Raw genomic sequence first — 16,228 nt, 5'->3', positions numbered from 1 at the left:
TCTAAATATCGGCTTCAGCCAGTGAAAAACCAATATCGGTCGACCATTAGCCTTAACTCTCAAACAGCCCTTTGAAGGCCAAAATGTCCTCACTACCAAGGTCTAAAACTCAAACTGGTCCTCACAAAGACAGATGCGCGCACACACAGACACACGCATGGTCTCAGCAGTTTTCACACAGCTAAAGAGAGTTTTCTTCCATCAGCGAGTTAAAAGAAAGAAAGAGCACTTTGATGTCCTTTAACCATCACACAGCAAAAACGGTAACAAGGAGCTCAAAACACCTGAACTCTCTTTTCCACACACACACACACACACACACACACACACACACACACACACACCAGCTTCAACAACAGACCTGATTACAACAAAGGTGTTGAGCTCTGAATGCTGACAGGAGAATAGCTGAGCAGAGAAGAAGAGGAAAGAGGAGAGGTGGTGAACAGGGATTATAAAACTGAGTCAGAGAAATGAGAAGAAAGACTGGAGCTAAAAAAGAGAGAGGAAAAGAGGGATGAAAGGGAACAAGAAAGAAAATGAACCAGCAATAACACAAAATAGTAAGTTTCTATCCACCCCACCACATTTGGTATATGCAGAAAAACAGTAAAGGATTGTGTATAGTGTGTGTACAAATTTTAGAGCTTCAGAAATAAAATAAAAGACACAGTCACAATTGTGAATGGTGGAATTAAACAGAGAGACAAAGCCCTGATCACTCAACATCCAGTGCTCCCTAATGATCTTGATGCTGTAAGAGAGCAAATCCCTGCAGCAGGTTCAACATCTGGTGGAAAGCCTGAAACCAGAAGAGTGGCGACTGTTAGAGCAGCAGATTAATGCACATTGTTGAAGGAGGGTGCAATCATCAGGTGTCCACATACCTTTGTTGAGGTGTCTTCTTTCTCTTGGAGAGATAAAATGAGTGAGAAGCTGCTCATCCTGCTCGAACTGATATAGCAGCCACTTCAATCAGACAGGAAGAGATTAGTCTGTACACACACACACACACACACACCAGAGCCACTTACAGAGTTATTAACTACACACACTCCCACATTTCATCTCACGATCACATACTCAACCAATTGTGGTCTCTCTCTCTAAACACACACAAACACACCTCAATACTTCTGCATTGAAGCAGCAGCTCCGGATGTAATCTCATGATGGGTGTAAGCTCTTTATTTGACCTGCCACTTAACTTGCTGCGTAGTATTACCAATTCCAACCAACTCGAGTCGTGCAAGGACTCATACTAAAAACGGCAGTACCCCATACTCATATTGGGTCATTTATTTTGACAAACAACAAATTAGCTGTACATCTGTCAACACTGGTTCTATTCTGAATATCCTTAAATACAAAATGAAAATCAGTTTCTAAATCACAAAAACAAAATTCATCACAAGGCAGAGATGTCGTTTTGAGATCAAACTCAATTCTTTTTTATTTAAAGTGGTGGGACATATTCAAAATTTATAAACAAACTTTCATGCTAACTTTGAAATAAATAGGGTCACATTTATTAAAACTAAGTCATTTAGCTTTCTTTTACTGCTGCTTTCCTGATTTGTGGCTTTGATTTGGTTTAATCCTCTGGACTGTTAAATAAATAGGTCTTCTTTTAGATTGTATTATTATTTCTTTGGCATAAATTTTCATCAGTAAAACAATTACAATCTGAAATTAAAAACAGACTAAAAGAAAATCACATTGCAGTGTGGTTTTGACTTGAGATGGTTCACTGAATCATAAGAAATCAAGCACAAATATTACAAACTGGAAGTGGAATAGACATCACTCTATAAGTAATTCGACAAATCTACCCTTTTCCTGAAATAACACCATAACCTCTCCTCATATCAACAAAATGAAGTCGAGAAACATGTACTGAGTCGTTACTTAAGTAACTTTATATACAGATTTTCTGTTAATCAGCCTGTAAACAAACAAAATGCCAAAAACTTAAAGACTACAACAGCAGACCTAAACACAAACTGGACTAAAGGATCATAAAACATTCTCAGTAAATGTGAGGTAAAGATTTACACATTATGATAAAAACACATTTTAAAGGCGTTGAAAAGTCCAAAGTGCCCAAACTGACACAAATACCTGGACAAGAACATTCATCAGTTGCTCAGTCTGAAAAATCCATAAGCACAAACAAGACATGAACATAAAGAAAGTTATTTACCTCTGTGTACCTTGTTAGATCAGAGACAAGATAACAGATCAATCCAACTACTTTAACCCTACAGAGTTGGAGTGAAGACAACTGTGAAAACAGTCATGTCCTCCAAACACCTCGTCTCTTTGTGCTTTCAATTAATCACCGAGTGCGAATACGTTTGTTGTTTAACTTCGAAAATAACGTCATTTACAACAGTGACTCCAGCCTGCTTCTAACTTTAAAGAAGTAGAGAAAGAAATACACACACCTCTCGCTTCCATCCTCCTCTCTTGCACTCAGACACCAAAAGATAACTCTGAAGCTTTTTTCTATTACTTGGATTTTTCATATTTTACCCAATTGACCGTGCAACTTGAAATATTTGTTAATAATTGTAAAAAAAATTCCTGTCAATTGTTTTCCAAAACAAATGTTTAAATGTTGTTTTACTTTCTCTACATACTTTGCATATAAAATACCCACCATGCAATCATTTTTAATTGTAGAATTTAAAGTGGCTTCCATGAGATAATCTCCATATATTTTCTGTAACGCTTGGTTTAACCATTAATTTCCTAATAATTTCGGACTCTTTTTCTTCACAGGACCATAATGTGAAAGCACGATGAGGAGACCATGAAATCAGAAACATGAGAAATCATGTCTAATGGTTCCCTCTGCCCTTTTAATTATTTTCCTTTGAACTCTTTTCCCAGTGAGTAGGATTAAAATGCAAACAAGAAAGAGGTATGTAAGTTTAATTTTAAGCAAAAATATCTTAAATCTGCCCTCAGAAGCCTAATCTGATTCATCCTCATATTTCTTCCTTTTTCAGCTTTAGAAATCTACAAAAACACAGTTGCAAAGTGGGTCAGGCAAACTGGTAAACGTGGAGAAAAAAAAACAACTTCCGATGACCAGAAGCTCAAAACTCTCAGCTTTCTTATGATGTCAAGCCAATTAGGCGACATCAAAAAAATTGTTCCCCTTTCTCCTCCTCAGATGACCGTTAACTCTCGACACCCGGAAAATAACTTGTTCGTAAACTGCTTTAAATCTACCTTTAAGGTCCCTCTTCCTCCCCTTGGACAACAAAAACATGAAAGGGCTCAGCAGCTACAAAGATTCCTCTGGAAGAAGAAGAAAGCTAAGGCACCCGTCCTCCTCCCTCATCTCTCTCTGTTTTTGGCGCTCCTGCAGAGATGAGCGGTGTAATGGGAGGATGAAAGGAAAATAAAAACCAAGACTCTAAAGTAGTGAAAAGGCTGTTTTTTAATCTCTCTGTCCTTTTACATTTTCTATTCTTTCTCTGTAATTTATTCTAATGGAACTCCTTACACTTACCAAACTGAGCCTGACATAGGCCGAACCACTTAACATTTTACCCCAAAGACGAGGGCATTATCGTGTCTGGTGAAACTATTTCTGTCACTGAGGAGACGATCACTTCAGAAGGCTGAGTTATTAGGGAGGGAAGGATTGCCTGTTTCATTTCATGTCTGAAACTTAAATTTTGTCCTTATATGGATGTAGATTTGTTAGAAAAAAATATCTTTATATCCTAAAAACTGAAACCAAATGGAAAACAATTACACCGGCTCTCACCTGATTGATGGCAGGATTGTGTTAACGTCAATACATATGTGTGGATGTGATATCTGTGTCTCTGTTAAATGTCCTCTTCTATCGCTTTTTCCTACTACCAGAGTCCGAGAAATTACTTTTTATCCGTTTTGATTTGTCCTTTTGAAAAAATCTAAACAGTGTCTCTGTTTGTTCTCTTTTAGTTTAGTTTTCTAAATCAGAGGCGATAGAGAGAAGCGGCTGAGCAGAAACTAAACATTGTCCGTCTCTCCCCCCGTCATCTCTGACTGAGATACAATTTAAAATAGAGGGAGGAATGAAACAAACAGATGGAAGACGTGACCAGTTCTGTTAGTCCGTCTCACCGAAACCTCTGAAGGCTCTGAAAGTCAGCCAGCGGCAGCACATTACAAAAACACTGTTGGGAAATATCTGGTGGTGTAATCATAATAAAGACTGTCCTGCCTTTTCTCCTCCTTGTCCTCAGATCGTCCCGCTCACAGCTGAATCTCAGATGAGAAAAGGTCTCCTGCAACAACATGTCACATGTTTACTCCTAATGTGAAAATGAGAACAGATGATGTGTGTTTCTGTGTGTAAATGGAAGGACTTTTACTGCGGCCCCAAAAGTTAGAAAACATCTTTGATATATCCAAGCATAAATAACAAAAATGTGAGAAGACGAAGTGATGAAGATACTGAAGACAGATAAAGACTTGTTTAAATTGAAGGCTCGTTATGGTGACAGCAGCCGCAAGCACCTTATGAACTTCAGGTTTAGCCACACGTAGCCACCTACCCTGCAAAGTACAGGTTTGTTTTAGACAGTGAGCAGTTAGGGCCCGTGTCCACCAAAGCGTTTTTACCAGCTGAAAACGCCACCTGCTGTTCTTAAAACACCTAGCTGGGAGCGCTAGGGTGCGTTTTGGAGGCGCAGTGTTTTTTTTTTTTTTGAGACGCTGTGGTGGCTGTGATACATAATTTCCGTGGAGACGATGTGTTGCAAGTAGGGTAGCCTACTTAATTTTAGTTAATGTAAACGTAGGCCTACTTGCTCTGGCCTTTGCTCTGCAAGAAGAGAAGGCTGAAACATGAGAGCACAGACTGTCCGTACGTGGGTTCACGCTCAGCGCCTCGTCACGCTCCTGCTGTTCGCGGCGTTCCCATTGGAATGAATTGAAAAAAGATGCTGGCGTCAAAAAAATAAACGCTTTGGTGGACACGGCCCCTTATCATATTGCATCCTCAACTCAGAGGCTGTAAATATCCGTGCCCTCGTTCTCCTTGCTGTACTGTTGTTGTGTTTACAATGGAAACAACAGAGACGGTGACTGCAGCCACTAAGTAGCCGTGTTTTCATCTAATTGTCAAGCGAATTTAAAGCAAAGATAAGTTTTCATCAACTGGTTTAGAGCGCACTCTAGGCAAGACTACATTACGCAGCTACAGCATAGGGTACACAGCTATGGAACAGGATACGCAGTAGGGTATGCGGCTACAGAACAGGGTACGCGGCTACAGAACAGGATACGCAGTAGGGTATGCGGCTACAGAACAGGGTACGCGGCTACAGAACAGGATACGCAGTAGGGTACGCGGCTACAGAACAGGGTACGCAGTAGGGTACGCGGCTACAGAACAGGGTACGCGGCTACAGAACAGGGTACGCAGTAGGGTACGCGGCTACAGAACAGGGTACGCAGTAGGGTACGCGGCTACAGAACAGGGTACGCAGTAGGGTATGTGGCTACAGAACAGGGTACGCAGTAGTGTATGTGGCTACAGAACAGGGTACGCAGCTACAGAACAGGGTACGCAGCTACAGAACAGGGTACGCTGTAGGGTATGTGGCTACAGAACAGGGTACGCAGCTACAGAACAGGGTACGCAGTAGTGTATGTGGCTACAGAACAGGGTACGCAGCTACAGAACAGGGTACGCAGTAGTGTATGTGGCTACAGAACAGGGTACGCAGTAGTGTATGTGGCTACAGAACAGGGTACGCAGCTACAGAACAGGGTACGCAGTATGTATGTGGCTACAGAACAGGGTACGCAGCTACAGAACAGGGTACGCGGCTACAGAACAGGGTACGCAGCTACAGAACAGGGTACGCAGCTACAGAACAGGGTACGCAGTAGGGTATGTGGCTACTATCTGTATAAACTATATATAAATCTATATAAACTATCACTAACCGTAATGACTGTGTCTCACCGTCAGTAGAAAGGCGACTGGGAGCTGATGTAGAGCCTCTGTGTTTGGGAGGCAGGGGAGCTGAGTGTCGACAGAGATGAGAGGGGAAGGGGGAGGGCGGGGAGGAGGAGGAGGAGGCAAGAGGGGAAGGCTCTGCTGCCGCAGGTCAGCACCCCGGGGCTGGTGGCGGAGGGGGGACGGCGAGCGGAGGAGAGGGGCTGCTGGGAGAATCGCAGGAAGCTCCGCTCAGGATGGACGAGTCTGGAGGAGAGGAAACAGAGAGGAGAGGGGGTGAGAGCTGGAGGGAGGGATAGGGATAAAGGGAAGAGAAAGATAGGGAGATAAGGAGAGTCCAGAGAAACAGGAGCAGATATGATGAGAGGAAAGAAAGAAAGGAGACTCAAGATAAAGAGACAGGAAGAAAATAAGCAGAGAAAAAAGAATCTGAGTCCCTCCAGGAATTTTAGATCGTCAAGGTAGAATAAATATTTAGCTTTAATCTCCACAAATACACTTCCTTGTACCTACGGTGGGTAAGACTGTGATTCCCCTCAACCTTCTCAGGCAGAGCTTGACCTCTGATTTACAGCTTACAAAACTGAACCGCTTCCAAAAACACAGCCTACCTCGAAATAATCATTTGGTTCATGGAGCACGTTGGCAGCGCTACACGGGAAGGCAACAAAGGTCACATTAAAGACCCAATTATGGGATAAAATCGCTTCCTGGCTAACAGATAGTAAAAAGGTAATTCCTGAGATCTGAGGAGATTTATCCCTCAAATCATAATTATACATATTTAAAACACATTTGAATGCAAACAGCACTGTCATTTACCGTCTTGTCTTTGACTGAGGTTCAATTCTGCCATCTTTTAAGAAGAATATAATTTAACCCGGTGAGTTTTCTGTCAGTTGCACCACTGAGAACACATGACATGACACCCCTGAGAATATAATGCCCCTGGTTAACATCATTTAAAAGTTTGTCATTATGCTTGCTATGAACTTTAACTGTTTAACAGGCCTTCATCTATAGGAATAATCACAATTTAAATGGTATTGGCCAGTGTAAAATCACAATTATTTTCCTCAGATCATAAAGCCTTTCTGCAAATTCACTGACTTTGGATGGCAATTATCACAAAAACAATCCAAACAAGGCTTCCTGCAGGGACATGGCGAGGAGAGATGAAAAAGGCCTTAGAGGAAGGCAGAGGGGAGGGAAAGAAGATACGGAGCAGAAAGGGAAGACACTTTGCATCTTGTGGGTTGAGCTCTATCAGATATTCAGCTCCCCCTGGAGCTGTGAGCACAATACAAAATAGATGCAGTGTAAGAGAGTTTCATTAAAAGCGTCCACCACAGGGCTGACTTCCAGTATCCAAGGCACTCACAACCTCCCTCTTCCAGTTTTCAAAGCAACATCTCATGTTAAAAAAAACATTTTTAATTGCACTAGGGTCGGCTGGTGGTCGGAGCGTCAGAACGCAGAGACAGCAGGGAGCAAAAACCTGCTTTCTGCGAGTCAATTAAGAAAAACATTTTTACTGTGAATTTCATTTCAGCATCTTTGTGGTCTAAAATGCCCAATCTTCTCGCTCCTTCTCTGTGTGTCCTTGTCATACTGACATGTAGACTTCTTTAAGTCCCACATTTTACTGCATGGTTGAACTGATGCTGCACTCAAGCCCCATCTGAAAGAGACACATTTAGTCTTCTGATCTATTTTCAGAGGGTTGGTCTTCAGGACAGAGAGCTGTGTGTTCCAAGAAAGGCTTGATGGGGGATTGCTCGGATATCTCTGTATCCAGCAAAGCGAGTCAGTGCATGACCAGAGAATGGTGCTATGGGGCCTCTGTTACTCTGTCTGTCGCAAACAGACATTTCAAACTCAAACTGGAATTTCAAAACTCAGTCACCACTGCACAAAAGACTGGATCAACACTGCGGTAAGGATAAAATACTGCATTAAACAGTGCAGTTCAGAAGTTATAAAGCCACCACCGGGCCAATGACAGCAATGTTTTGTCTGAGCTGTATGGAGAATCTTTGCCCTAAAGTGAAAATGAAAGAGCAGCTCCTCCCTCATTCCCACCACTGAGGTGCCCTCCTGCTGTGCCAAGGCCCCGATGCCCACCTGCTCCAGGTGTCCTGATACTTGGTGAAATAAAGTTAAATAAAGAAAACAAAAATACACACATCTGTAACAATTTGACAGACCTAAGAGTACGTCCACACCAAGCTACCTGAATCTAAAAATTGCAGTTTGTGTTAAAAACAATACGTGTCCAGAACATAAGAAATCCACACTGAAATACAAAACTCTCTATTGACCGGAGCGCAAACAACTACAGCTGTGTTTGTGATCAGCTACACTGACATATGATTTGAGGGATCACAGAGTGAGACAGAGGTGGGAAAAAGACCAGGCTTACATCATCATCAGGGCTGTGCGATACGACGCTATCTAGAAAAATGTCTATAGTTTACAATTATGCTCCATCGTTTATTTCGTTGTGTCGCAAATTCCACACTTTACCGTAATATTTTGGTGAGGGAACGGCGCTTTGCACCGCGGTGAAGTTAGTTTGAAGTTGGAATTCAACATCCATCGAATGTCCAACATAAAAACTAATATCCAACTTGAAACCAACTTCACCGCAGTCTGTTCCTCCACGTGTGTTGGGGTTGCGGGAAAGAAATTTGCATTAAAAATGAGGGACGAGCCACACAACACTATCCAGTCATTATGTGTGTGTCAGTCAGGTTAAATGACTTGCCCACGGACGTACAGCTTACTGTAGTTCAACAAGACATGCTGCTGTTGTGATGTTAGCTGCAGCAGCAGGAGAGCTGTGAATGTCACTGTCTGGAGCTGGAGCCGGGTGTTTACTACCTGAGGTGTAGGGGTGTGTGTGAGTGTGTCAGAGTGTGGGGAGAAGAGAATTCGAGGCAGGTGCAAAGCATACTTAAAAACAATAAGAATGTTCGTGGTCATTAAAACCTGAACTTTTCTTTTTGCTAGGGGGGCGGGGGTTTTACAATCACGATGCCGGCTCAACATCGTGATGTCTGTCAGCCATCGCCGATGGCCCAAACCTACTTTGCAGCAGGTCAGTTTGCTAATCCACAACCTAGCTAACATTAGTTATATTACTTGCTGTGTCGTTGTTCACTCTATCATGGTATGGGTCATGGTGCTGTCAAGTTACCTCACCTTTATAATGCAGAGACATTACCTGGGTTACAGTTGGAAATCCCATATTTCATAAAATTTACAAAAAAATTATCGGGATATGAATATTTTTTTCCTATCGCACAGCCCTACATCATCATATCCCAAAAGCTCAGTTTTCCTGATCTGCAGTTAGGTTGGAGGTATTAAAACAGGTGTGAATTCAGCCCATGGACCCAGCTTTCAGCTACGATTGTTCAGTGACCTGCGATCCGTCACCGGCAAAATCCCAGCGCAGCTTCTGGACTCGACCACTGCAGCTGCTGTCTGCCAGCCAACTTCACACGCTAACAGAAGCAACGTAGTAGCTTAGCACCAACCAGTTTAACAGAACAGACCGCGTCCTCCATCTGCACAGTCGGAACACAATCAATTAGGTAACTGGCTATCAATTTTCTTCTTCTTTAAGAGTGGTGGTAATTATTAAATAATGACTATAATTATTATATTATTTAATGTAACTACTGATGTCATTTAAACCCTAATTGCCAACACACAGTGTTAACACGAATGCTTTCTCCTAGATCACTGTCAAACCACTTTGGGTAACTAGACGCTCTAAATGTGAATGATTTAGTAACGCAGGTGTTTACATGCAGATAACTTCACCTCTGCAGGTGATGTTTATTTTCAAATATCTCTATTTCAACAGAACTCCTCAAAGGTATGAGATTCTGTAGCCAGCCAGGCTTTGAGAGACGCTGGCGGAGGCAGTGCTGTGATTGGCTCTGGGGGAGCTCCAGATGGCACGAGTTCAGAATCTTAACAGCTGCCGTCACTTTCTGTCGTATTGCTCTTGAAGTCAAACAAGTTTTCTTTTGTTTGATTCAAATATTCCTACAGGATTCAAGTGATCTGGTAATTAAAGAAAGTGTGACACCTCCTGAACTTCTGAAAACTTCTCTTACTGCCACCCAAATCAGTCGGGTGATGACCTGCATGACTAAAAGAAAAGGAGGAACAGAGCTTCCTCTTATCGCGTATAATTTCTGTACTGTGGTGTTCAACCTACTTCAGTTTCCTTTATCTGCAATCTGGATATGAAACACAAGAGGAAGAGGAAACATAATGTGAATCTGAATAAATGATGGCGGTTAGATTAAGACTGTAAGAATGTAATAATGCAAACGCAGATTATTGTGCCGCTTCAGCTCCAGGCTGCCGGAGCCAATCCAGTTCTGTCTGCCCTGCTGTATGAATACAGATAAGTGTTTAAAATGCATGAATAAAGTAATGGGATGTCATCCTATACTACCTGCTGCACTGGTTCTATGGACTGTAGGTTATTAACGTCGCCTCACGTTTTGATAGTGCCAACAACAGTTCCCTCTGCACCAGTGTAAACAAAATTAACTCCAGAGCTTCTACTGTATCTGGAGATTAAAGTAAATTGAATTATAAATTGATACTTGGGTTACATGGAGAGAGAGTGGCTAACAGGCCAGTTAAGTCAATATCAATGGTGACAGCTCCGAAAGCAAGTCGCTGTGGGGGAGAAAAGTCCTATTTAACATTTAAATAAAACATTCTAGTGCACTCGGAGAGGAGAAAGGGACTGAGCCAACCTCCCAACACGTCCCCTCCAAATAACACTGAGCACTGTTTCTTCTGCTTCAGCCATAGAAGTAATCATGTGCCTCTTTCTTCTTCTGTCCTTCACTGTTCTGCACTTTCCATCCTTGCAACACACGCTGACTGTAACATCCTTTTAAACAGTAGTTTAAGCACACTGGGTTCACCGTACAAACTGAAGACAACTCAGGATTTGTAAGTATAAATTTACCAAACCGACCATTTAAATCCTGCCGACCTCGTTTCAGTCACATTGGTATAAAATATATTTATACACTATACTGTAAGTGTGTGTGTGTGTGTATATATATATAATATAATCATCTTTTCTTTTTTTTTTAGCTTTTTATCATTGCTTTTAATGAAATATTTCCATTTAACTCTTAACCCTGATTGTAACACTAACTTATTATATTTTATGTTGCGTTTAAACTTTTTTATATTCCCTGTTGCTTTTATGTTTTATGTAAAGCACTTTGAATTACCTTGTTGTTAAAATATGCTATACAAATAAACTTGCCTTGCCTAAGATTCTCTTCCTTTTACTTGCGCTCTTTTCTCTTTATACATGTCGTTAATATCGTTACGAGAGCCTGAGGACAAAGAATTCATCCCTTCACACAGGCTGTTGCCTACTCCTTAAAAGTACATAATAAAAAAAGTCGGCCTAGCATGTTAATAAAAAGTAAAATTACTCACTTTTGATTTTCCTGTTTTAGCATAAGAACCAATGTTCCTAACAACATTATATTATTAATTATTAATAAGAGCTCCACAGCGAGGACGGAGAATGTTGCGCACCGGTGTACAGATTAAGATATTGTTTCAATAAGCATTACCGAGATAAGTGACAATAAATCGTCATTTTGATTTCAGGTGATACAGGTCTTCACCCTGAGCCAACGCTGACATCACAACAAAGCTGAAGTTAGCTCATTTTGGATGAAGTCATCTTACTGTAGCTAAAAAGCAACATTTCAAGTGGCAGCAACTAAAAACAAAGGGCTTACCTCAGTGTGCATTACTACCAGAGTCTCTAAACATGACATCAAGCAGGATCCTGTGATTGGAGTAAAGGAAATAGAGATCGCCAAACAAAAACTCTTCTTTTCACTGACAGACACCTGCTGAAGTAGGAAAAGGCTTGTGTTTACCCACCGACATGGCCAGGTAGGCTGTCACTTCAGTGCAGGCTGGAAAAGTCCACCTGTCAGGCCCTTGAAGCCGGCAGCTAATCATCACAATAATGTGAGCAAATGTGTCGGTTTGGCTACCATGTGCTCTACAGCTTAAAACTAATTTTCCTCGCTGACAGAAACAAACTGTGTGTGAGAAATTTGGTTAATGACTCGTTGGGATCCTTTCCATGATGTCGGCAGACACCTGGTGTGACAGTCTGAGCCTGTTGGTGGCAAAAAGAAGCACTTTTTGTAGACGTCATTTTGATGGCCGCAACTTTCCCAAAAGGAATACGTGACTCTAAATAGCTCTTAGGTGTGAGTGTGTGGATGTGACTGGTTGTTTGTCTATGTGTGGCGCAGCGCTGTACTGGCGACATGTCTATAGTGTACCCTGCCTTTCACCTGAAGCCAGCTGGGATCGGCTCCAGCCCCCCGCGACCCTGTACACAGGATAAGCGTTTGACGATGGATGGACTTTAAAGGATAAATTCCTGTGCTAAGTTCTAATTAACTTTTCTGAGAGGAGCAACGGAAAAGCATCCTGATCGGAAACATCACTTGCATGGGAGGTTCACGACATCTGTGATATCGCTGAGGTGAGGCACCTGCAGAGCCTGTCTGGCAAAAGATCCAGAAGTATCCGCTGTCGCACCACCAGACTTCAGAGCAGCTTCTTCACCTCAGGCTGTGAGGCTCCTAAATTCCACCCTCAGCCCTGCACCACGTACAACAGCTTTATTTCTATGACTCATACAGTCGATGGATGAATATAATATCATTTTTCTATATAACCTTTATTCTGTGAGCAGCATAAAGGGAACTCCAACTTAATCGCGTTATACAGCCCCGTGTTGTAAAACGATAAATACATCTACCCTGTACCTTGTAAAATGACACGAAGGTTCCAACAGGAACATCCTGTGCCAGAACGTTAAGCTCCTCCGCCCATATGAAGCCATACAGCACAGACTGCCTCACCTCTGCCTGAGCTAACAAGTCTACTTGTTTATTCATATAGCATGTGGCTGTATGTGTGTGTAAATACACACACATACAGCCCACGCTGAAGCCTTGACGGATCGTATAGTATCTGAAGGAGAAATGTCAGCTCGTGAACACAAACCATGTGAACGTTAAGCTGGATTTATGCCTCTGTGTCAGGTGTAAAGCAGCGTGTGTGTGTGTGTGTGTGTTGTGTGTGTGTGTTGAATAATACCCAGGTTCCACAGCGCGGTCTGTGCAGCAAGCTCTTTGGCATCATCCAGCAGCACACACAGCTTGTCCGGGATGTATGTGCTTCGTGTTGACGGCATCACCACCTGCACACACACATTATGATGAGCACTTTTGGTCCTCAGTTTGTTGTTTTAGATTTATTGCTGACACTCTGTATACAAATAAATATGTACGTATGTATTTAGCCCGTGTTTATTATTCTGTTATTTCTCTCTAATGGCTGCTGCCAGCCATATTTCCATTAAAAAGGCTTTACAGTATGTTTTAATTTATTTTTTATGCATGTATGATGCATGCATCTGTAGATAAAAGCTATACAGTATATGACGTCATAGATAGACAAGCCGATCGATCACAATAGACGTCGTTGTCCATGCGCAGCAGTTAAACGTGTAATTGTGCGTAGGGATTGGTGTAGGTACCTTGTACAGGAGCAGCAGCTTTCCGTCCTGCCCAGGTGTGGAGTACAGGTGGTACTCCGGCTGCGACCAGTAGTTTTTGCGGCAGTAAAAGTCGAGCAGACTGACAGCGGAGCCGATCTGACCCTGCTTCAGGGCCAGCAGGCTGGTGGGGGAGAGGGGGGTGCCAGGAAACAGGGGAAACACACACCTGTCCAGGTCCTCTGGTGATACAGAGAAACACACACTCGCAGGATTAGTATTAGCGCTCATTAGACATGTTGACTTCACGCCTGTGTGTTGGTCAGTTGAACAAGATACAACTGTGAGCTTAATCCATGACGAGAACAAACCGCAGGGCTGTAGCTCTAGTTCAGAACTTCCTTTCATATGATTCATGTTTTGCCTCAAGGTTTTTGGTATTAAAAAGGAATACGATAGTGATTTTCATTTCCACTGATGCTGAGGTGGAGGGTCCCTACAGTCCCTCAACTCACCTCGACTCTACTGCAGACTACTGATTGTTCAAAGAGAATCGTCACTATTCACTACATGATCATTGCGCTCACTAGACGAAGTGTCCTGAACAAACCCGCCATTTTTATATATGTCATATTATGCTCATTTTCAGGTTCAAAATCCTATTTAGGGGTTGTACCTGAACAGGTTTACACACATTTTATAGGAGAGGTGTGTGCTGCAGTTCAGTGTTTTTCCACCAGTGTTTTGAGGGCATGTCGGACTAGCTGCTTGGCGAGCGTTACGATGTGTGCTTTCTCGTGACATCACAAGAAAGCGGAAGAAAAGGCTGGACTACAAACAAGTTTTCAGGCAATTCAGAGCAGTGATTGCTGTGGGAGATGTAACTCCCTCTGGGGTGGACTTTGGGCATTTTCACGGGAAAAAGCATAATATGGCCTTTTTAAATAGTTTAGCCAGAGATTGCAAGATACGATACTCTCTGTACTTTACTATTATTATTAGGGCTGTACATTACAGTTGGGCGATGTCTAAAAAATTTCCATCGGACTATGTCTACACTGAAACATCGGGATGGACGTTGCAAGTCGCGGACCAGGTAAAGCAGCAGTGAACACAAAGGGTGCAGATGTTGGTTTTGGTTGTTTCATAGGTTGCGTCATTAACAAGCCCACAAGCGGCTCACTGCTGCCGTGAAAACGGATCACGGGTGGAAAAAACACGGAAAAGGCGAATTCTGCGTCTTTTAGGCGACTTTATAAAACACACTGCTGAAGGAGAAAGTGGAGTAGACGGGCAGGGCACGCCGGTCGGTATGTTTACCTAAGGTGTAGGCCTCTTGAGTGTCTGAGTGTGGGGAGAAGAGAATTCTGAGGAAGGTATAAGCATATTTAAAATTTATAATAATAATGTTCCTGGTGATTAAAACCTGCTTTCAAAAAAGTGTTACAATCACGATGCCTGTTCAACCATTGACCAACTGTCAGCCATCGCCGACGGCATCGTCTTTCGGCCCAACCCTACAATGCATATTACTCGATTAACAAACCAATTTATCCAAAATAAATACCAAAAACATGTCTAATCAAATTTTATTCGATCACCCTGATGAAGCACATTAGAATAATGACAATAGCAAGAGTATGAATCAAATTTCCACGTCACTGATGTGTGTGATAACAATAATAACAGTAATCAGGCTACTTTACTTAAAACGTTAAATGTTTCTGACATGGATTTATTATAGTAATATGCAGTACAATAATCAAATGTATCTCTGCATCAGTGTGGTGCAAGAAAACACTGAATCGACTCACAGACTGTGCGGACAGTCACAGATCGTCTGTACTGATAGATTCAGCTGTTCTCTCGCTCATGCGTGGCCGTTAAATAAACACAAAATATGAAACGGCCCAACGTTAGATGACACGGTGTAACGTTACGTTACCATGACAGCAGTGGGGCAGAAATTACTTTTAACATCAAGGCGATGAAGAGATACTTGTCCTCGTGCTTGTGTGGGGACAGAAAGTAAACAGGATTTGCGGTGCTGCTGTCAGTGCTCTGGGATACTTTTGCTTCTCGTGTTCGTGCTGCTTCACGTATTCGTGGACAGCAGTTGTGCTGCAGTGCAGCTGTTTCCAGTTCACAGAGCTCACGGAGCAGCACGTTGCTGAGTGTCTGTCTGAAATACTCCAAACTTTAGACTGTAAAAGCGAGCTCTTGTAGCTGGAGCTTGTCCGGGGGAATCCCTGTTAACACCAGATGTAGCGACGCTTCGACGCGTGTAATGAGAGTCAACGCATTTACGTAATTGAAAACAGAGGACAGGTCACCAAAAGCGAATCGCGTACAGTCAAGCTTGGTAAGCACCATAAGACTCTGCTCAACTTGGCATCTGATTGGCTGGTGAGGCTGCTTGTCCCGCTACTGGCCTCTTAACAATCATGGCTGCTACATACCACTAGAGAGGTAAGTGACTTTCTTCTACTAAATACTAAACTCTTCATCTCTTGTGACAAATCGATTTTACTGTAACTCATTAAAACTCTGTTATCAAATTCAAACTTCAGTTAGAAACGAGAGCTTGAGCAGCAGAACAGGAGCTGAGTCAGTCACATTTTCTATCCGCCTAACTTCATGTCTCCCTCTCAGTTCATCAGTCT

The 16,228-nt window shown here is 42.4% G+C and overlaps 1 protein-coding gene and 1 long non-coding RNA gene across 2 annotated transcripts; both read right to left on the bottom strand.

Annotated features, from left to right (window-relative positions):
• Nucleotides 1-3,437: 3,437 nt before the first annotated feature.
• LOC119884181 lies at nucleotides 3,438-6,066 on the bottom strand. Its single transcript, XR_005440951.1, has 2 exons — nucleotides 5,981-6,066; nucleotides 3,438-4,292 (listed from the first exon to the last, which is right to left on the bottom strand). It is a non-coding gene; the product is annotated as an uncharacterized LOC119884181 (long non-coding RNA).
• Nucleotides 6,067-6,110: 44 nt separating this feature from the next.
• LOC119884180 (probable RNA-binding protein 46) lies at nucleotides 6,111-15,065 on the bottom strand. The gene is made up of 5 exons (XM_038694639.1): nucleotides 15,044-15,065; nucleotides 14,832-14,909; nucleotides 13,608-13,807; nucleotides 13,166-13,268; nucleotides 6,111-6,220 (listed from the first exon to the last, which is right to left on the bottom strand). Exons 1-5 carry the CDS (start codon nucleotides 15,063-15,065, stop codon nucleotides 6,126-6,128), a joined length of 498 nt encoding a protein of 165 aa, XP_038550567.1. The 3' UTR covers nucleotides 6,111-6,125.
• Between the last annotated feature and the right edge of the window lie 1,163 nt (nucleotides 15,066-16,228).

The sequence above is a fragment of the Micropterus salmoides genome, unplaced genomic scaffold, assembly GCF_014851395.1.
Source record: "Micropterus salmoides isolate LMB-PRFRI ecotype aquatic unplaced genomic scaffold, ASM1485139v1 Ms_hic_scaffold_3258, whole genome shotgun sequence".
Lineage (NCBI taxonomy): Eukaryota > Metazoa > Chordata > Actinopteri > Centrarchiformes > Centrarchidae > Micropterus > Micropterus salmoides.
This window is presented reverse-complemented; position numbering and strand designations above follow the sequence as displayed.

Bases quoted from the DNA above. Each gene is read 5' to 3' on its own strand.
- LOC119884180 (XM_038694639.1), bottom strand. From the start codon at position 15,065: ATGCCGTCGGCGATGGCTGACA. The intron at 13,808-14,831 runs GTGTGTTTTATA...CTGTATCACCAG, and splicing joins CTCCACTTTCTCCTTCAGCA to AGGACCTGGACAGGTGTGTG. The intron at 6,221-13,165 runs GTATTATTCAAC...CCTCTCCTCCAG, and splicing joins GACCGCGCTGTGGAACCTGG to ACTCGTCCATCCTGAGCGGA.